Source organism: Pteropus vampyrus, unplaced genomic scaffold (genome assembly GCF_000151845.1).
Source record: "Pteropus vampyrus isolate Shadow unplaced genomic scaffold, Pvam_2.0 Scaffold15, whole genome shotgun sequence".
NCBI lineage: Eukaryota > Metazoa > Chordata > Mammalia > Chiroptera > Pteropodidae > Pteropus > Pteropus vampyrus.
This window is the reverse complement of record NW_011888796.1, coordinates 8,574,830-8,596,710: the sequence shown is the minus strand read 5'-3', so window position 1 is coordinate 8,596,710 and position 21,881 is coordinate 8,574,830. Positions and strand designations below refer to the sequence as shown.

The window sequence follows — 21,881 nt, the reverse complement described above, 5'->3', positions numbered from 1 at the left end:
ACCATAAACTGGGCGGCTTATAAACAAACACTTCTGGAAGCTAGGAAGTCCAAGATCAAAGTGCCAGCATGGTCGGGTGAGGGCATTCTGGCGTGGAAGGGGCTAGGAAGCTCTATGGAGCTTCTTTTATAAGAACACTAATCTGAATCACGAGGACTCCACCCTTATGACAAATCATCTCCCCAAATACTCCTCCTAATACCATTATTAGGGGTTAAGATTTCAACATAAGAATTTGAGGGGGTGGGGAGAGGGAGAGAAAACAAATATTCAGACCATACCAGACTGTTATCCAAAATATACCAAAAAATAAAAACCTTAAAATTCAACAATAAGAAAACCACCCAATTTAAAAATGGGCTAAAGACCTTAACAGACACTTCATCAAGATATACAAGTTAGCATATGAAAAGATGTTCCACATCATGTCATCAAGGAAATGCAAATTAAAACAATGAGGCACCACTACATACCTATTAGAATTCAAAAATTCAAAACACTGACAATATCAAATGCTGATGATAACTTGGGACAACAGGAATTCTCATTCATTTTTGGTATGAGTGCAAAAATGGTACAGCCACTTTAGAAGACAATTTGGCTGTCTTAAGTTTTCTTACAAAACTAAGCATACTCTTACATGTGATCCATTGAACACTATCCTTAGTTTATTTATTGAAATGAGTTGAAAACTTATGCCCACCCAAAAACCTGCACACAGATCTTTATAGCATCTTTATTCATAACTGCCAAAACTTGAAAGCAACCAAAATGTCCCTTCAGTGGGTGAATGAGTAATCTGTGGTACATCTAGATAATGGGACATTATTCAGCACTAAGAAATAAGCTATCAAGTCATGAAAAGACAGGATGAAACTTTATATGCATATCACTAAGTGAAAGAAACCAGTCTGAAAAGACTACATACTATATGATTCCAAGTATATGACATTCTGGAAAAGGCAAAATTGTGGAGACAATAAAAAGATCAGGGTTTGGGAAAGGTAGGGATGGAAAGAAGTAGCACTGAATTTTTAGGGCAGCAAAACTATTCTGCATAATATTATAATGATAGATACATGTTGTTATACATTTGTCAAAACCATTATATATTTGTACAACATCATGAGTGAACCTTAATGTAAACTATAGACTTTGGGTGATAATGATGTGCGAATGTAGGCTCATCAATTATAATACGCCGTTCTAAGATTTTAGTAGTAGGGAGGTTGTACGTGTGTGGAATCAGGGGATCTGTGGGGACCTTCTCTACTTTCCACTCAATTTTGCTGTGCAAAATTAAAAAAACAAAACTTCTCAAAAAAACCATTTTTTAAAAGATGTTACATGATGCCTAATATTATTAGGCATTAGGGAAATGCAAGATAAAACCACAATGAGAATCTACAGCATGCCTACTAAAATGTTAAAATTTAAAAGGTTGACCAGACCAAATGTTGGAAATGATGTAGAGGAACTGGAACTCTCATATAGTGTTGGTGAGAATGTAAAATGGTATAACCATTTTGGAAAAATGTTTGACAGTTTCTTAAAAAAAATAAACATGCTCTTACCATATGATACAGCTGTTTCACCTTTAGGTATTAACAGGAAAGATGGGTCCATATAAAGACTTATATACAAATGTTTATGCAGCTTTATTTGTAACAGCCCCAAACTGGAAGCAATTCCAGTGTCCATCAACAGATGAATGGTTAAACTCATGTAATATAGCCATAAAATGGAATACTTACCAATAAAAATGAAGTACTGATAAAACAACATGGATGAATCTCAAAATAATTATGTTGAGTGAAAGAAGCTAGATAATAAGAGAGCATATACTGTATGATTCCATTTATAAAATCTTGAAAATATAAACTATAGTGACAGCAGGGGATGGTGGGGACGGTGGGGAAGAAAGGATGGAAGAACGAATTAAAAAGAGACCTGAGGAACCTTTGGGAGACGATGGATATGATTACTAATTTGATTTTGATGATGGTTTCATGGATGTACACGTATGTCAAAATGTATCAAATTATAATATTTTTAAAATATGTAATTTACACCTAGGAAGACCGGGCGCTGTAGGCAAGTAAATAAATAAATAAATAAATAAATAAATAAATAAATAAATAAAATAAAATATGTAATTTATTGTATATCAATTACACTTCAATAAAGCTGTTTAAAAGAAGGAGAGAGCTATCATCCAGCATAGACCTATGCTTTTAGGACAATTGTCAATGCTACCTGAGTTTGGAAAATGACCAAAGGTTTATAGGAATTTTGATCACCCAATTTGCAAGAGTGGTGTCTATATTTGAGAAAATTTACTTGCCATAGAAACTTATTTGAAAAATTTTCAATTACTTTCCCACAGGGTCTCTGTGGCAATTTCAACTCGAGTAATCTGTTTCTTTCTAATTGCTGTATTAATTCTCCAATCTTACGTGTCACTGTTTATTTTGTCCCTGGAACACCCACGTAGCTCTACAGTTTGCCTGGCCTTATCCCTCTCTATGTACCACAGGGATCTACTATGAGGTCAATGGAAATGAAGGGTGGGAGGGGGCAAAAGGGAAGGGGAGTGGTTTTATTAGAACACAAGAATAGTCAGTTTAGACAAAGATAGATCATTTGGAGCCAAGCTAAATCCAATGCCAAGATTCTGAACCAAAAATCCACTCCCAGATCCCAGTAACACTGGATTCTGATGCTGTCCTCTCTTCTGTTTGTGTTTACAATCAGGTTTTGACAATAGCGCAAGTTCTCAACTAGAAGACTGGGTTGTCATAGGAAGAAACATATAGTACCCAATAAAACAATTATATTTAACTTACACCCGCTTAAATTGTGAGGGCATGGGCTGCTTCTCAGCCTCAATGATAGTCACAGCCGTGATGGACACCTTGCTGTTCACACCCTAGTAAGATCAGTAAATCCTAAAGAGCAGTTGAATAACCTAACGAAAAAGATAAATTACTGCTTTAGGTCCTTACCTAGCTTATCCTTCTCTTCAGTTTAGTATAAAAATCAAAGCTCTGGTATTTGGGGTAAAGTCTCACCTTTATTCTTTCTGCTGTGTCTGCTGAATAAGGCAAATTAGGAAGAAAAGCACCTAGGCTAGTATCATGGGTTTCTCAGAGTTGGTTTTGCTCTGAGACCTTTGGCTGTCAGGCCCAAATCAGCAAATTAATGTGTTGTTTTGTTTTGTTTTCAGGCTACATGTTATTATTTCAAAATTCCTCCTACCTCCTGCTATTGAGCTAAGATGGTTGGGGACTTTGGACTGCTAGTTCCTTTGAGGTGACAACGCAGACCAGGTTGGGGAGTACGGGCTAGTGTTCGGGTGTTCAGTGGGCAGTGCTGTGAACTAGGAGATGACTAAAAACTTAAAATTGCAAGAGAGGGAACAGATGCCTAAGGAGGATCCACTTACCCAGCTAACCAGATTCCAGACATACCGTGATTTGCCTGAATGGGTGTCGCAGGCATAGGGACAGGGGTGTGTTTGGGTAAGTGAAGTTCAGAATTTGGAGTGCGACAGACCTGAGTTCCAACAGAGCTCCGCCGCTCGGTGGCGGTGAGACCTCTCACACACGCCCTCTGGGACGCGTGGTTTCCTCCTCTGTCCGCGGGCAGCGGTGCGGAGCATCCACGCACAGGAAGGCCCGCGGTCGGGATGGGCGCCGCGCCGACGCCCCCTGCCGGCCCGCCCTGCCGCCCGCGCTCGGAGGCCCGCGCCCAACGCCCGGCTCCTGCGACGCCCGCGGCCGGATGCCCTGCGTCCGCTCCCTCTTCGGCCTCCTGGCGGCCCTAGCGGCCTGTGGCGCCGTCGCCTTCCTGGGCTACTGTGTTTACTTCGACCGCAAGCGGCGAGCCGACCCCGCGTTCAAGCGCCGCCTGCGGGACAGTGAGTCCGAGGCGGCAGAGGCGGGGCCCGACCGGGCCCGGCGGGCGGGCGGGGCGGGCCCACTGGGCGAGGCTGGCGTCGGAATGGCTCCTAACCAGCACGTGCTACTCTGTGTTTGCAGAAAGGAGAGCTCAGCAGCAAAAGGCTGAGAGACCGTGCGCCCAGGTGAAGTGCTTTAGCGACGCCGAGGTGGCGTTATAGTGAGTAACCTCCCCGCCCATTGCAATCGGGCTCGGGGCTCCTGGCCCGCTCCTGAGCAGGCGCGTCTGAGCACCTGCCCTTGCCCCGCTTATGTTCATTCTGTTCAGGTATAGTTTTTAATGTCGCTTACAAAAGGGAAGAAAGGAAAACCATCTGGGGTTATGAAAAGGCAGCCATACAATAAATACTGTAGAACAGGCGCTTCTTTTAATTGAAAGGAGGCAAAGAAGTCTTTCCCCTACCAGAGCTGCGCCAAACACTTAAACACCCAGGCCCGGCCACGATGGCCCATGGCAGTGCTCCTACACCGCCCACTTCTGTCCTTTAGGGCCTTTCTTCTAGTTCAGAAACAAAACATATCCTCTTTTACTCCAAAGAGAAATTCGATTAATCATTTTTAAAGATATCAGCCACAGTCATCTATCTTGATGATGGGCCCAACTTAACTCACATTGGCTCTAAAAGTGCTACGGAGAGTTCTTTGGTTCTTCTATGAATTTTCTGGAAGAATTAAGTCTTAACGTTCATTTATTCTGTTGGTCGGCCAACACCTACTCGAAAGCCTCCTATGTGTGAAGATCATCCTAGCTGTGGCAGAGGTTAGCAATAAGGGAAGAATAACCCCCATGTAACAAGAGCTTAGAGGAGGCAGATCATTTCAGGTCAGCATTATCATGGAGGTTGTTCTACTTACCTATTGCTGCTTTAAGCATAGTGGCTTAAAACAGTATCTCTTTTGCTTTTGAATTTGCAATTTGAGCAGGGCTGGGTGGGATTAGCTCTTTCTGATGCACTCAACTTCAGTTAGGTTGACTCCAGAGCTAGGAGCTGGGTCATCTGAAGGGCTCACTCCCTTACATGTGGGGCAGTTGATGATGGCTGTCCACTTAGCTGGGACTGTTGGCTAGAACACCTACTCATGCCCTCTCCATGTGGCATGTGGTTGGTTCCAAAGGGGCAAGTATGTATTTGTGTTTGTGTGTGTGCACATGTGTGCATGTGTGCTCACGCTGGCCACTTCTGCAGTGTTGTGGCCTGCTCAGTTTCAAGAGGAGAGGAAATAGACTCCACCTCTCGATAGGGGAGGCAAGGTCCTGGAAGTGCAGGTGGGACTGGAAATATTGCAGTGGCTGTTTTTGAAACATGGAGTGCTTCACAGAAGACTTTGGAGGAGAGGTGGCACCGAACTAAGCCTAGAAGGATGTGTTAAATGTGGGTCATGGTTTCAGGGAAGACAACATTCAGGACAGAGGGAACTGCACTGTACGTAAATGTGCAAAGTGGGGGATCTGCCAGGCCCATTCGGTAGATCACTTTGACAAAGGAATCATGTGGGGAGTTAAGGTCGGAGAGCAAAGTAGAGGTTGCATTAGGTAAGCCTTTGAGTCCATGATAAGGAATTCAGATTCAATGGGGGAATTACTGATCATTTCTCAGCAGACATTTTTTAAAAAGAAGGAAAGAAAAAAAATGTTTTAGGTTAGACTGATCAGGCAGCTCGCTGTGTGCTGGGTAGACTGGAGGAAAGGACAAGCTATTGCAGCTGTACAGGTGAGAGGTCATAAAAGTCCCGAACTGCAGTGCTGTCACTGATAACTGGTGATGAGAGATGTGCGATAAATTGTCGAAGAAGAATAGATAGTTCATGCTGATGGATTAAAATGTCATGGAGTGGCAGGAGTCAAAGAGATTTCTGGGGTTTCAAGATGGAGTCACTTAGAGCAGCGGTCCCCAACCATTTTGGTGCCAGGGACTGGTGCTCCCATGAGAATCTAATACCTGATGATCTGAGGTGGAGCTGAGGCAGTGATGCTAGCTGTGGGGAGTGGCTGCAAATAGAGATGAAGCTTCATTCGCTAGTCTGCCACTCACTTCCTGCTGTGTGGCCCGGTTCCTAACAGGCCAAGGACTGGTACCTGACAGGGTCAGAGCCTGGTTCAGCTCCACTTCCCCCTCCTCCATTTCTCTTATCTGTGCTTGTAGTTATATAGTATTTGCGATTATTTGATTAATGCTACTGTTTTTTAGAGTAAACTCTGTGAAGGCATTTGTTTTTGTTTTTGTTTTTGTTTTTTACTCTCCATTGTCTCTTTAGTGCCTAGTAGGCAGAGGAAAACAGTTTGTACAGAGGCACAGACGATGATATTCTAATATTTAAAGAGTGTTGTGGTAGAGAGATAGCTAAGCGGTAGTTTGATATCTTATTGTGGAGAGCTTTGAATGCCAAACTGGAAAGTTTGGATATTTTTCTATTGTGGTAGATAATGATGGTGACTTTATTTCAGAGAACGAATGCATTTTTTTTTTTTTTTTGGAGGATAGGGTGGAGGAAGGAAGTTGAAGAAGACAGGAAAATCAGTCAGTGGCAGTCCAGCTGGGAAATAATGAAGATCTGAATTATTTCAAATGAGGAAGAGGCAGGAGTAGGATTTTTCAAATGTTCTTTTATCTAATCCTCATGAAAACTCTAGTCTTCTAATTTTATAGACGAGTAAAGCAAGGCACAGAGATGTCTCCTCACATCTTCTAGGATCTCTCTTCCCACAGGCCTTTTTTTGTTTTCCTAAGTATGGTCCATGGACCATCTGTGTTAGATTTATCTGTGGGGTTTGTTAAAATATAGAGTAGGTGCCAGAAGTTCTGATTTGAAAGGTCAGGGGTAGACGAGGGGCTATCGGGCAGGATTCTCAGGCTTTCGAATTTCTCAGAATCACCTGAGGAGCTTGTTAATAATGCAGATTCCTCGGCCCTGCTCTTAGAGATTGATTCAGTAGGTCTGGGTGGAGCCCAAGAAACTGCAGTTCTAATGACTCCTTCAACTGATTCTTTGTGAAACACTGCACTCAGATTCGGCACTGTTCCCTCATCCCCCTGAAAGTCTGTCCCTTTTCTACAAGTGATCTCAAGTGTACTGCTCTAGACCCAGGGTCCCGAATTTCATCTACTAGCCTATTTCCTAGATGCTTTATTGGCATCTCATCTTAGCATGTTCATAAATAAATCTATCATCTCATCCATTGCCACTGCACCTCCTCCGATTTTCTCATGATACTGTGACCTTGATACTGTGACCCTTTTACTTAAATATTGACTCCATCCTCCACAGTCAGTCCCCAATTCTTGTTTTTCTATGCTCTACCTCATATCTTATTTTCTTTTTATTTCCACTGCTTCCACACTACTTCAGGCTTGAATAGGTAATACCTTTTACCTAGGCTATTATAATAATTTCTTAGCTTGTCTCCCTGCCTCTCTTATACCGTCAGAGTAAATACCTTCTAAACTGCAGCTCTGAATGTGGAACTCTTTGTAGTAGCTCCCTACTCTGCGGGTGAAAGACCAACCCTCTTAGCTTGGTACCACAGCCTTCCATGGGTGCATTCTGTATTGACAACCTTATTTTTCTAAGGGTTGGAAATGATATATGTAAAGTTCCTAGCCCATAGCTGGCCTTCAGTAATTGGTAATTATAATTGTTGCTACATTCACCCTCTCATAATCCAGCTGAATAAAGATCACTTCATTTTTTTTGCCTGCAATTTTGCATTGCTTCGTCAGACTTTCACTGAGCTTCTTCACATCTCAAATGCTATCTTTTTTCTGAGACACTTTTTCTGATTCCCCAAATAGATTTAATGTCTCTGTATAGAGGACATTAGGCTTCATCGTTAATGTGTTATTAATCTTATGCATTCTTGTTCTTTCCCTTAGTTGGACTCTGGGTTCCTTGGGGATGGGCACAGAGGACTTGGTCCCCTTCCCTTTTTAGCTTTTCCTGGAGTGAACTGCTCTCACTAGTGCTCACTAAATATCTGTCAAACGAAACTTGTGGTTGTTAGCAAACATTAGGACGTTTGCCAATAAAAGCTTAGAATATGATCCCATTCCCAGATTCATTCCATTTTAAAAATGGGAAAACAAACTCAATGCACCTCCTCCCCACTACCCCACCCCCCAGATATAATAGACTAAAGCTGAAGTGACTGGCAGTGGAGTTCATAGTTAATATTTTGGGCTAGAGGTTGCCCACTCTACCTTTAAAGACTAGCCCTGTCCATGGTACCAGTGATGCTGGCATCCTGTGACCTTTCACCTTCATGAAGCAGACTGCAGCAAACGATAGCAGCCTTCTGAACAACACCTACTGCCCTGCCAACCCCCACCATACCCTTTGCCCAAATCAACAAACGATGTTAATATCCCAGGCAAGAAAATAGTTTTGCAACATAAAAAGCTACCTTTCTTATAGTTAACTACAGTAGGACTTCTGCTTTGTGGACTTAGCTGAGTAAAATACAGATGAGTTATTACAAGCACTATAACCTAACTTGACTATGCTATGTATTTTTTATTGCCTGAAACTGAACTCCATTTTAAGAAATGGGTTTAAATATTATAAAGAACAACTGAATTAGTCATGCTTTGGATTTCGAGACTAGGTTCAAAATGTGCTTTTTAAAGTAAAAATTAAATAATTTTGATCAGTAACCAAATCCCTTACATTCATTACTTATTGTTAAATATTTTGTGAATCTTTTAGTTGTGGGATCCAGCAAAAAATGAAAAATTGCAAGAACTTTTTCTGCAAGAGGTACAAATGGGAGAACTTTGGTTATCTAGAGGTAAGAATATAAACATTCTTCTGTAAGCAGTTGTTAGTGATAATTTATGTTTAAGAATATTCATTGATTGTTACTTGTATGTCAAATGATTTTACTAGCTAGGTGTGTTAACCCACTTGCTTCAGTTTAAAGAGAAACTGTCCTAGCATTTTCACTCCATCACACTGCCCAGCTCCAGTGGTTATAGTGTTCCAGTTTATGTTTCAGTCTTGAAAGTGGGCAGATGGAGAAGCAAAGCCAGATACAAGAACACCGCCCTTACTGTCAGGTAAAATTCTAAGTAAATGAATTTTACAAATGACTATTTGCATGAATCAAAATGTAAAAAAAAAAATTTCCTGCCTTCTTATTCTTAATAAAATACTTTTTGATAAAATTATTTCGAATAACCATTCTTGTTCTAATATAGTGATGCCTGTAGGAGCTATTTTGCATTTAAGGGTCCTGACCTGTATTTTGAATTATAATTTTTCCCCATCTAATTCCAGATAGATTTGAGAAAACTTCACAATATTGTCAGGTAAAATGATGGTAGATAATATCGGTATTATATAAGTATGTATGTAATAATCATGTTTTTATTTTGATGTTAAACCTTGTAAAGTAAAAAAATTTTTTTGAGGCTTTTTATGTAAGGGATAAATGATGTTACTGGATAAATGAGCATTACACCCATTTATGTATCTTTTTTCAAGCATTGCAAATTCCCTTGCATATCACAGTATCTGTACCTGTTTTTCTTTTTATTGTCCTTTTACAAAAGATTTTGCTTTTCAACCTGCATTTAAGAGGGTAGCATCCTCCAGGATTTATAAAAACAAAGAGCAAGTCCAGGTCATAGCAATACCCAAATTTTTTACTTTATTCAGTGGCTGAATACTATGATAAAGTTTTTGAGAAATTAATATTGCAGCATTCAAAATCATTGCACATTAATCATAATTTGAAATTTTAGCATTTTATTCTTTACTAATCTTTTAGGTATTTTTATAAGTGGAGTAAAATCTGTTAAATATTAATGACAAAATGAAGTTAGAACTTAAATGATATAAACAGGAGTGATTTTACACAAGGTAATAACCTTTACACAAGTATACACAAGGTTACACAAGTATAACCTTTAAGGACCTTCATTTGCACAGGCCTCTTTGAAGGCACTGGGAGGGGTCCTACCAATTTCGTATTCATAATTTTATATTCTTTTTCTTAAACAGGAACCCCCAAATTATATAAACTAGGGCCTCATAAAATCTGGATTAATCCCTAGATATGGGTAGTCCCTAGAGATAGGGACAATTAAAACAGAATCTTTTCAGCTTTAACATTTATTGAATTACAATAGTATAAATATGGAAATTTCTGAATATTAAAAGAAAAAACTTTATTACACTGTATTTTTATTCACTGTTTAAGAGCTATCATGTATTAGTTTAGACTTGAGATAAATGTTACAGATATTGAGATGATTTAAAAAATTGCAAATTTGTGGCTTTAAGCTTTTCCCTCTCAAACATGTTAACATTATTTCTGTGAATCTTTAAACTGATTAATTAGCTCTTTAAGGATTATGTACTTCTACTGTATTTTATTTATAATGCAGTTCTCAATCTTGGTTGCTTAGTCTTTAAATCCCCACCAAACTCCAAACGAATTAAATCAGAATCTCTGGGGATGGGACCCAAGAAGCATCAGTATTTTTTAAACCTCCCTAGGTTGTTACAATACAAATCCTACATTGAGAACCAGTATTCTAATGCAATAATTTTTCACCTGGTTTTCTGCAATCTTTTTCAATTTTCTCCACTCCCTTCTGCTGCTGACACCAATTTTCATTACTTTGCTCTCAGGTAGTATAGTTTTGTAATCATCTCAATTGTAATTATGCTGATATGGGCCCATAGAGCCAATAATTTTGATTGAAATTTCTAATTAGCTGATTTGATTGAATTTATTGGATGATTTAATTGACTCTGTTGATTACTGGTTTTGTATCACATTAGCTCCATCAACTTAAGAGCAGGCATTATTATATTTTTTTTCTTTAAAAGGTTCAATACAAAGTTTTTTGACTTAATATACCATTTCTACATATCTGTAATTTTATTAAAATAAACCTTTTAGTAAGTATTTCATCTAAGAAATAGCTTCTTTAAATGCCTAAGAAAAGTTAGGCATTTAAACAGGAACTCAGCAATGAAAATTTCTTATGTTGAAAACATAAAATTAGTTGTCTATAGACATAAACCTTTGTCTTAAAACCTACATCATATTGACAAGGCTTGCTTCATCTATGTATCTAAGTTAGGTCATGTCTTTCTCATAGTTTTTCAGTTTAATACAAATCTTTGGAAAGCATTTCTTTGGTCCACCATGCCCCTGTCTTCATAGGGCCATGTATTTCAACCAACAAATGGAAAATTCATTTGTTCTTAAGAATCTAATATTATATTTAAATGTAGAGAAATATATTTTATTTCCTACCTAGTTATATTAAAACTTGTTATTATGTAACACTCGAAAAGAGGCAGCACAATGTAGTCTCAAGGTTCAGATTAGTTTCTGTGACTAATTCTGACATTAGCTCTGAAACCTTAATTTTACTGATCTTTGCTTGTTTCCTAAAGCGAGAGTGAGACTAAATGATTCCATGTTCTAAATTAAACAGAAATTCTGATTAATTTCCACTCTTCACAGATTTTCATCCTTAATTACTTTACAGCCAATCATCCTAAAACTCATTTTAAAACTTTAGAAATCAAAGTTTATAAATCTCTTATTTTCTTTTCCTGGATCTATAGTTCATGTCACACTAAATTGTTTCAACTCTGACAATAAAACCTATTTTTAAAAAATGTCATTTAGCCAGCTGTTTCATCTATAATTTATCAGTCACACATGTAAAGATAACCTACCTCATGTCAATAACAGAACACAACCTTTAAAAAGACTCAGTACAGCCCACCCTCCCACCCACATACCCAAATTGCAGAGCATGGACATTTCCAAAACAAGAAAACTTTAAAACAGTGAGGGTACACTTACTGTAATTTAGGTCATATAGTCACATTTCAGCTGACCACAGTGAATCTACTCAGCAGTTCAAGATTTCCCCTCCCTTTTCTACACTTTGAGACTTGTTTATGTAGTCTTTAGCTTGATATGCTTTTTAAGTTTTAATTCTTGGTGTTTTGGTAATTCGTAGAACTTTAAAATTTTGCTCTGAACTTATTGTTTCAGGAGAGCACAGAATGGGGGTTGAACATCTCAGCAATGCACTTTTAGTGTGTGGGCAACCACAGGAACTTCTGAAGGTTTTTAAACACACTCTCCCTCCCAAGGTATTTGAGATGCTGTTACAAAAAATTCCCCTTATTTGCCAGGTAAGCACATATTTATTTTTGTAAAATGAAAAGAATAAATAACCATGTTAGGCTTGATTACTTAGAAATAGCAAAGTGTGTGTGTGTGAATGGCCCAAAGTTAAATGAGTAAAATCTCTTTATTTTTGTTTGCTTTTCTGACCTTAAGATAAAACAAGCCAATTCTTTCATGTTCTTTGACTATAATGAATTGTATGTTTTGTAACGTATTATACATTTTTCAAGTTTGATTTAAAGGGTAGCATTGCTAATATTTTGTCTTTGTATGTTCAAAGGTATCACAGTTATTGATTGTAATGTCAACAGAGGCCTTTAAGTTAAATAGTATTGTCAATTAAAAGACCTAATGCTTAAAAATTAGATGTAATATAAAGAACAGCAAACTACCAAAGTAGAACATTTCTACTTTCCATTAATATGGCAAAACATAGAAATCACTTTGGTAAGTTTAAACCTATGGGATAATTAGTATTCTCTTAGGTACAAGTTTAGGTTGGTATCAAATGAAATCCATTCGTCAGCTAATTTATTTATAGGTATTATTCCATTTACATTTATCAAACTGCTTGATATGCTTATGCATCAACTAGAATTTATGAAAAATGCTTGGATTTGTTTTCAGATCCATTTAGTCATAAGACATTACTTTACCTTTGGTTCACTGTTTATTACACAGATCACATGTCACCACTGAGGATACACTGTATTATTGGTCCGACTCAGAATCATTCATGTTGATTCTCAGCTTTTGAACAAAACACAAAACAACACATTCCACTAGAGCATAGCAATCAACTCTTAAACATTCTCATGCTAGTTTCAGATGGGTTGTTTCCTGAAATATATGAAAATGTGTAATGCCCACCCTGACACAAGAAGGGAGGCAAGAAAATGATCGTGCATTGAAATGATCAGCAAGTAACTATTTTATGTATTTACCAGCAATTTGAGGCAGACATGAATGAACAGGAATGCTTGGAGGATGATCCTGATTGAAAATATTTCAACGTATCCACAGTCCAGTCAGAATACTATGGTACTATATAGTATAAACAACTGCTCAGTGATACTTCCATTTATTTTACTTTTAGTAATAAAAATTTTTTTCTATCTCATACATGATTGAACACATATTTTGCTTTAAAATTAACAGTCACAATTGAAGAAACAATGGTTTATTTTTCTAATCAAGTGACTAAGCTGCTGAATCTTAAGGCCTCAACAAATGTTGTATCTTACTATTTTCATTGAACAATAAGACCTTCTATTTTGATTATTCCTGGTAAACAGCAATTTTGTTTCTCCAGTGGTTTCCATTTGCCAAACAGTCATGACAGATGGTTTAACATGGTGGATACTGCTTTTCAGGGGATTCTATCAGATGAATCCTCATTTCCAGTGCTACAGCTGTTGGCAATCTTTCATGGAAAGTCCATCCATCGGGACTGCTCTATCGTGGTTGGCCAAGGAGCCCTGCTTTGGCTGCCAAGGCTTCGTTCTGCTGAATATGATATTCCTGAAATCTCATGGATATTCTTTGTGTCATTTTTAAATATTTCTGTAAGCAATGTTCTGAACAGGTGGTCTAGAAATAAAAAAAGATCAAAGAGGCAACACAAAAATCTTAATTTTAAAAAATGCATATATTCTAAAAGAACAACCAGTAGGTACTTTTTCTCTTTGACTATATCTGAGAATTAAATGGTATTAATGAGTTCCAAGTGATCATAGCTTTCAATTCTTAATACAAGAACTAAAACATTTTGAATGCCTGTGAGTTTGCAGGCACTAAGAACAATGGCAAGTAAGCCCCTGCCATCTGGACTAGATTTTCTGCAGATATGTCTTAATATTAACTGAAAGCCCACATTCCCATCCCTTTATTCTGATTGTTAAAATGTAGACCCAGTAGCAAGTTTGTTCCTTGTTAATGGGAAACTCCATTCTTCACATTAATTCTCAACCTTTTACTTTTTACCAAGAAGAGTATTACATTTAGCAGCTATCAAACTTTGTCATTTATTTAATAAGTACTTATTCATTGCTGGTTATGTGTTGAACTCTTGGCATGAATGTTCATCAGTATCTTTCACTGGAAGAAGTTATGTCACTTCGAGCCAATATATAAAGGTTTGGTGGTATTGAAAGTTATGATTTCCAAAAGGACTGGATTTTCAGAAAACACCTATGTAAAATAAGCCACTAAAATTCAAGCTCTGCTTTTCCCAAAGTTAACCTGAGTTCTCAGGATCAGATAGAAAAGCCATGTCAGGTTCCTCTAGCCAGGACATCTTGACTGAAAGCTAATTAGTAGTATTTACTATGGTACAATAACTCAGCAAGCCCTAGGCATCTTTTCTAAAAAGTCTGCCTTGGTTCAATGTGACTGTCATATTAAATTTGTCATTGTTAAACTCAATGTCTGTGGCTGCTTCAGTTTCTCCAAGCAATGGAACATAAAAGGTAGCTGAAATTCCTGTAATAACTAGGAGCAAGCAAAATGCTTAGGAGGATCCCATTGATATTGTTTATGATGAGCTTAAGAGAATTTTTAGAATTTTCTTACCTCTTCAGGTTTTACTTCTCTTGTTGTGAAGTCTTTAACACAGTCCAGAAAACAAGTTTCTGTAAGTTTATTGTAGGTTCCAAGAAATTCCTTAAACTATAAACACATCAGAAAGTTCTTTAATATTTGGTTTTTAAAATAAAAATGTTTTGAAACTAATTACTGATGTTTTGAAACTAATTACTGATGTTTTTTATTTAGGCAAAATATCCTGTAATACTAGAAATCAAAGGTTCTTTTGCTAACTTAAATGGGTATAATATGATCTATGTAATATGACCTATAAAATATAGTGAAATTTCCTCATTAAACATTTATTCTTTCCTGCATTACCTGTCACATTATCTGAAAAATAAATATGCTTTGTTATTTAATACCCATTTTGGGGAATGAAATACAAACAGTTATTTTGTGAGATTGCTGATTGACATGGTTGCATCCAGTAAGTGCCTTTAAGTTTTTGCAAACTGCTTTTTCCTTAATTATAAAGCCTTACCTGTTTTATCTGATCAGACTCTGGCATTTGTGCAGCCATATTCCTTTGGTACGTCTATTAGTCACCTGTTTTAAAAATTTAAAAAGTCTGTCAATCTGTAAACGAATGTTTTTAGGCTAGCTGAAGAGTTAGGTAATCAAAACTAGAAAAGTTTACGAAATAGAACTGAAACAAGTCTATCTGAAATTACTGTTCATATTTCATAAGTATTTAACCATGTATATAATTATAAATATCTAACCATGTCATTAATGATAACAAAGAACCAGAAAATTTAGAATTAAAAATTTTAATGCTAGCTATGGGACCCAAAGACCCTGTCTATCTAAATCTCCAGGTTTAAGGCAATTTGCTTTGCTACCTTGTAAAAAACCAATACCATTTACAATCACTCAAAAAAAAAAAAAAAAAAAGATATAGGGCTAAACTTAACAAAGCATGTATAGTACTTATATGCTGTAAACTACAAAATGCTGATGAAAGCAGTCCAAGACCTAAATATATGGAGAGACAGATTATGGATTGGAAAACATTCATGGATTAGACGACTGAACATAGTAAAGATTGTCAATTTTCCCAAAGCTGATAGATAGGCTTAATGCAATTCCTATTAAAATTCCAGTAAGGTTTCTTGAAAATACAAACAAGATTATTTTTAAATTTATATGGAAAGTAAAGGGACTAGAATAGCTAAAACAAATTTGAAAAAAGAATAAAGTGGGAGGAATTAATCTACCTGATTTCAAGACTATATTATATAGCTCAGTGACCAATACTATGTGGTGTTAGTGGAACGGCAGACACATAGATCAACAGAACAAAATAGAGAACTCAGAAATAAAATCACACAAATGTGCCCAGCTGATTTTTGATAAACATGCAAAAGCAATTAAGGTGAAGGCAGGATAAGCTTTTTAACAAATGGTACATCCATAAGCAAAAAATGTAACCTCAAACTCAGTCTTTCAACATATACAAAAATTAATTCAAAATGAACATTTGGGACAAAGAGTTCTTAGATCTGACATCAAAAGCAGACTACATAGCTGACAAAGAACTAGTAACTAGAAAGTCTCAAAATTCAACAATAAAAACACAATCCAATTAGAAAATGGCAAATGACATTAGAAGGCATTTTATGTAAGAGAAAGTACAGATGGCAAATAGGCACATAAAAAGATGTTCTATATTATTACCCTGTTAGGCAAACAAAACCACAATGCTAGAGTGTTACACACTTATTAGAATGGCTAAATTAAAAAATATATAGTGACAGTACCAAATGCTAGTGCGGATGTGGAAAACTGGATCACTCTGACATTCCTAGTGGTAATGTAAAATCAGATAGTCACTCTGGTAAAGCAGTGTCTTAAAAAATTAAATATATAACATATGACCTAGCAATTGCATTCCTGGCCATTTATCACAGAGAAGTGAAAAGTTATGTTCACACAAAAACCTGCACGTGAATGTTTATAGAAACTTTATTCATAACAGTAAAAAAACTGGAAACGATGCAGATGTTCTTAAATTGGTGAATGGTCAAACTGGTACACCATACCTGAATACTACTCAGCAATAAAAAGGAATGAGGTATTAAGACACACAATAGCCTGGATGAATCTCTGAAGAATTACACTGAGTGAAAAAGCCATCCCAAAAGGTCACATACTGTGTTTCTTGAATTAACAAAATTATAGAAATAGAGAACATATTAATGCTTGCCAGGGGTTAAGTAGGAGTAGGGGTAGAAGGGAAAAGGGTGTTGCTCTAAAAAGGCAACATGAGAGAATTTTGTAACAGATACGTTCTGTATCCTGACTGTATCAATATCATTACCCTGCTTGCAATATTGTACTATAGTTTTTTAAGATGTTACCATTGTGGAAAAGTGGGTAGATGGCACTAGGGATCTCTTTATTTTTTTCTTACAACTGCATACAAATCTAAATAATATCAAATAAAAAGCTCAATAAAAAAGAATACAATGAAGCTGTCTAGCTTTCTAATCCCTGCCAAAGAACAAGATGCATTACCGTAAGTGTTAGCAAACGTTCAGAACTAGAGTTCTTTTGGCTTCCTATTCAGAAAACAGCCCGAAAAGATCCCAAAACTGGTTAGATAACTTTTGTGAAAATACGTATTAAATGAAACCCATTGTTTTGTAGAAAAAATACAAGGGCAATAAAACATGCATTAAAGAACTTAGTTTACCAACAGGCTCTAGCTGAAAGCACAACAGGGCAGCCATGAAACCCTAACCTTTTGAATCACTGAGCTGTACAGTATACCTGCTGTACTTCAGGAGGGCATGCAGCAAACTGGACTTTTTACAGCTCACACCAAAAAAGAAAACAGATCTGATTTCCTTACTTATAATGTCTTAGAATTTTACGTTTGCTAATTCTAATGCCAAAATCTATTTTTTCCCTATTGCTATCCTTTTATTTCAGGTTAAAATTCATATAACTTTTTTGAACAGAGGTCAGAGGCAGAAAGTATGAATCTTTGAATGTTCTGTAAGCTTTAGACTGGTAACACTGTGCTGAATCTATCCCACTTGCCCCTTAATATACAACTCACAGTGACAAATGATGGTTGTTATTTGACAAGACACAGATGAGCGCCTCAATAGTATTAGTATGAATTTTTTTATTTAAAATAATTTTATTGTTTTTTAATATACAGTCCTTAATAGTATATAGCTCCTCCTTAAAAATGAAATAAAGTTTATCATAAAAATAATATAATCTATTTCTTGAGAATTTGGAAAATAAGAGAAATAGCTCTACTACTCAAAGACCGCTATGTTAACATTGTGGTTTCCTTTTCTCTAGAATTATTCAATTATAAATTTTATTGTTCATATATCTTCCCAAACCTATAACCAAACTTAACAGCAATTTTCTTAAGTCTTCCTAAATTTTAAAGCTCTTCTCTGTAGTCATCAATACGGGCATACCTCATTTTTTTTTTTTTTTGGCATACCTCATTTCATTATGGTTTGCTTTATTGTGCTTCACAGACGTTGAGTTGTTTTACAAATTGAAGGCAAGACTCTCTACCAGCAAAAAGACTGACTCTATTGCAGTGGTCTGGAACTGAACCTGCAATATCTCTGAGGTATGCCTGTATCAAGTTTATGGTATACATAATTGTAGGCAACTGTTCCTAGAAAATATTGAAGATGATTACTTAAATAAATGATTTGCAAATTTATTTGCTAGTTGGTGTCTTCTAAGTCTTTCAGCATTCTACCTTGTAGTTATTTAGTCATAAATTATGCTGACTGACAAACGCCAACAGCCAAGCAAACCACCTGATGGTGAGAACAGGTAGCAGCAATACGGCTGCCCTTTTATTTGGTCTTAGTTTTCCAGATATTACATCAAAGGTTTGTTATCGTAGAGGCAAACATCGAACCAGAGGTTACCTTCTGATTACATCCCTGAAACCTGGAGATAGAATGGAACGGATAAGAATTCCAAAATCCCTGGCTTAGATCTTGGGAATGATTATAGCAATGCCGTTATTTTTGTGCCAAAGAAAATATATCATAAAACCAGAGAACTTAAGAGTAAAGGGAGATCGTATCAGTCATCAAGCTCATACCTTTTCTGATGCATGAGTTTCTTTTCTGTTCTGGAAAAGCAGTTGTCCAACCTTTGCTTGATTGTCCCCAGTGAGGCCTGATTTCTTACCTGAAAAATGAGGGGATTACAAATGACTGTGTGGTGGAGGCCCCTATAAGCTGTAATAGTCTAGTCGATGAAATCTAAACTTCTGTTGGCTAAATCATTTTTTAAAAAGGCTCTTCCTTAGATGTACTGCGGTGATCATTTTGCAATATATACAATTATGTTGTACACCTGAAACAATGTCGTGTGTCAATTATATCTCAATAAGGAAAAAGAAAAAAGAAAAAAGCCTCTTCCTTTTCAATAAGTGAAATTAGTTCCCTCAATCTATTCTGAGGTTACAAATCCTTAGCATGCTATGCTATTATATATATTAAAAATACATAATCTCTTTATCTTTCCAGGTAGTAAGTATGTTCAGGTGAATATCACAAGGACAATTCCCAGAAATTTCTGAATATTAAAAATAAACATCCTAACCAGGATGTGATGGGGGAGATGTCCTCCATTTTTTAAAGAATCATATATAGATTTGTACCACGTCTGGAGCCAAATTTATAATTCTGTTCAAATTTAGTTTACAATAAATGATTCTTCTGATGTACGTGGCCTCTATCAGTAGCCTAGTACCTGCATGACTGGTACTGGTAATTTGTAATCTTGTGATTGAGGCAAGGACCTGAATGGATCATAAAACCACTGAATGGTAGGTTGTTGGGAAAACAATATATCCATGATCTCAAAGCATCTCCATATGTTACTTATCACAAAAGGAAAACTATCTTTTTATATTGGAAAGATTTAGCAGTCATCATCTTAACCAAGTGATTATACCTAGCATTATAAACACAATAGACACAGACAGCATAGCATTACCTATGTGTTTTTGCCAAAAATGTGTGATCTGACTCTGATCATAAGGAAATAATTAAGAAAATCCACAATATGGAACAAGTTGTAAGATTAGACTGGTCTTTTAAAAATCAAAAGGGACAGAGAGCTAGCTGTTCTAGTTAGGAGACTAAAGAGTCATGACAACTAAACACAATGTGTGAACTTTGGATCCTGAATCAAAAAAGAAACATTTTTGAATTAAAAAGACATTTTTGGGGTAATTGGAGAGATCCGAATGTGTTATCATTTTAGATGTGATAATCTTATCCTGCTATGTAATAGATTGTTCTTGAGATACATGCTGAAGAATTAGGGTTTGAGGTCTGCAACTTACTTGCAAATGGTTCAGCCAAAAAAAAAAAAAAAGTGTATATATGTATAGAGAGTGGGAGACAGCAAATAAGTAAAAATGTTAACAATTAAAACAATAACAAAAAAGAAAACAATCTCATGAGCCATGAATTTTTTTGTTTCAGGGCTTTTGATAGGTCAGATGTTTAAACTGATCTGAACTTGTTTGGTTGATATAATTTAATAGGATTCTACCACATATCCCTTTAACTTTAGATTATTTGTAGCAGATTTAGGAAGTTATGTCTGATGAACTGGCAATCATTAATCAGAACAGAAATACTTTTGAAAGATCACTGCATACTGCCTTTGTGTTTAAAGGCTGGCTTCAAGACCTAAAGGATGATCATGTGAGTACTGTACTAGAGGGGGGCAAGACTACTTGGGTTTGGACCCCAGTTCTGATATATATTAAAAGGGTTGTAAGACCCAAATCAAGTCATTTGTTCGTTGTAATGAGTGCCTATGCTCACATCTTAAGAGACCTAAGAGGAGAAAGGTTACTTTTTCTTTCACCTTTAAGTTACACCTAAAAAGAGCGTTAAATCATCTCCAGGGTCTCTTACACCTGTGACGTTGTCATTGTATCTTTTAATTCACCTATATTCTAAAACAAATTTTGAACAAGCAGGTACCTAAAAGCCCAGTAATGAAAAAGGGAAATGTAACTGAACTAAGAAATAATTTGCAAGGAATAATTAAAAGGTTATCCAAAGCTGAGACCTTAAGTTCCCTTTTAATTCTAGGATTTCTTCTCTGAAAGCTGACAGATGGGATGTAAAAATAAAATTTATTTAGCTTTTATATCAGATTACATTTTTTGCTTTCTTTTCTTTTTTTTAAAGCCTGTAGTAATGCGTAAAGGGAAACGTCTAAGTAGTGCGTCTTCAAAAATGAGCATATCAGATAAGGGGTACTGGCCCTGACATTGTGTCTACAAAGGATTTTTCAGTTAACCGAGGGTCTCCTGCCTGTTAGCTCAAGGTCAAAGCGTGGATGCCTTGTCTAACTCACTGTCCCAGAACAAGACCCTGACTTTGCAAACCCAGTTTGGGGGTGCCTCAAATTACGACCCTTGCGCAGTGACACGGTCGCTAGGTCCCAAAACCGCTCTGGGGATAGATGACGCACTGCCCTCCGCAGCCCCCCATAGCCCCACGTATATGCGGCGGCCTCATTCAGAGACCCGCTACCTTTCCGGAGCGTGGCCTGCCGCCCCCCGCCCGGGAACCCGGGATTCTGAGGGCAGAGAAAAGACATCATACTTAGGCACAGGCTCTCGCTTCCGAGAACAGCACAGGCTTGGGGGGCTGCGCTGCCAGTCGAGTTCGGGGGCGGAGAGTCGGGGTCACGGCGGGTGCCAAAGCCGCTGGATGGAAGAGAACACGTGGGAGCGGCAATGTCAAATAGCCCTGAGATCCTTCAACGCCGATTCGTTATAACGCGGGGAACTCTAGAGAAAAAAGTCGATATCATAATATAATTCTAAAATCCCCTGAGAATTACTTTCTGTGATTGTCTCTTTAGACAGTGCTTTCGATTACTGACTTCCTCCCCAACAATAACACGAAACTGTATAAACGTTTTGTAAAGCTAATTTACTTAATTCGCGTCTCTAACGGTCTCCGGGAACTACACTGTAAACAGTTCCTAATAAATGCGAGTAATACTACCCGTTAGGTCGGAGCTCTGCAGATCTTCGATGAATCGCTCGGGTTTTATTCAATATTTAAGTCTTGTGGGGCAACGTACTGCATTAAAAATAATCACACCTGTTTTAGCCTTTTGTGTTTGGAGTTTGTTTCCACCCGGAA

At 37.1% G+C, this 21,881-nt stretch overlaps 2 protein-coding genes across 3 annotated transcripts; one reads left to right on the top strand and one right to left on the bottom strand.

Moving 5' to 3' along the window:
• Positions 1 to 3,399: 3,399 nt before the first annotated feature.
• TOMM20L (translocase of outer mitochondrial membrane 20 like) lies at positions 3,400 to 13,167 on the top strand. 2 transcript variants are annotated; one of them, XM_023527204.1, is made up of 5 exons: positions 3,400 to 3,521; positions 4,041 to 4,084; positions 8,661 to 8,742; positions 11,980 to 12,122; positions 13,065 to 13,167. In XM_023527204.1, the coding sequence occupies exons 1-5, from the start codon at positions 3,485 to 3,487 to the stop codon at positions 13,116 to 13,118; spliced, it is 360 nt and encodes a 119-aa protein (XP_023382972.1). In that variant the 5' UTR covers positions 3,400 to 3,484; the 3' UTR covers positions 13,119 to 13,167. The 2 variants fall into 2 exon arrangements, with proteins under 2 accessions (XP_023382972.1, XP_011383224.1); XM_011384922.2 differs by lacking the exon at positions 3,400 to 3,521 and adding an exon at positions 3,784 to 3,919.
• Positions 12,223 to 21,877, bottom strand: TIMM9 (translocase of inner mitochondrial membrane 9). The gene is made up of 6 exons (XM_011384933.2): positions 21,741 to 21,877; positions 21,333 to 21,520; positions 18,797 to 18,885; positions 15,185 to 15,249; positions 14,689 to 14,784; positions 12,223 to 13,707 (listed from the first exon to the last, which is right to left on the bottom strand). The coding sequence occupies exons 4-6, from the start codon at positions 15,221 to 15,223 to the stop codon at positions 13,573 to 13,575; spliced, it is 270 nt and encodes an 89-aa protein (XP_011383235.1). The 5' UTR covers positions 15,224 to 15,249; positions 18,797 to 18,885; positions 21,333 to 21,520; positions 21,741 to 21,877; the 3' UTR covers positions 12,223 to 13,572.
• Positions 21,878 to 21,881: the final 4 nt, after the last annotated feature.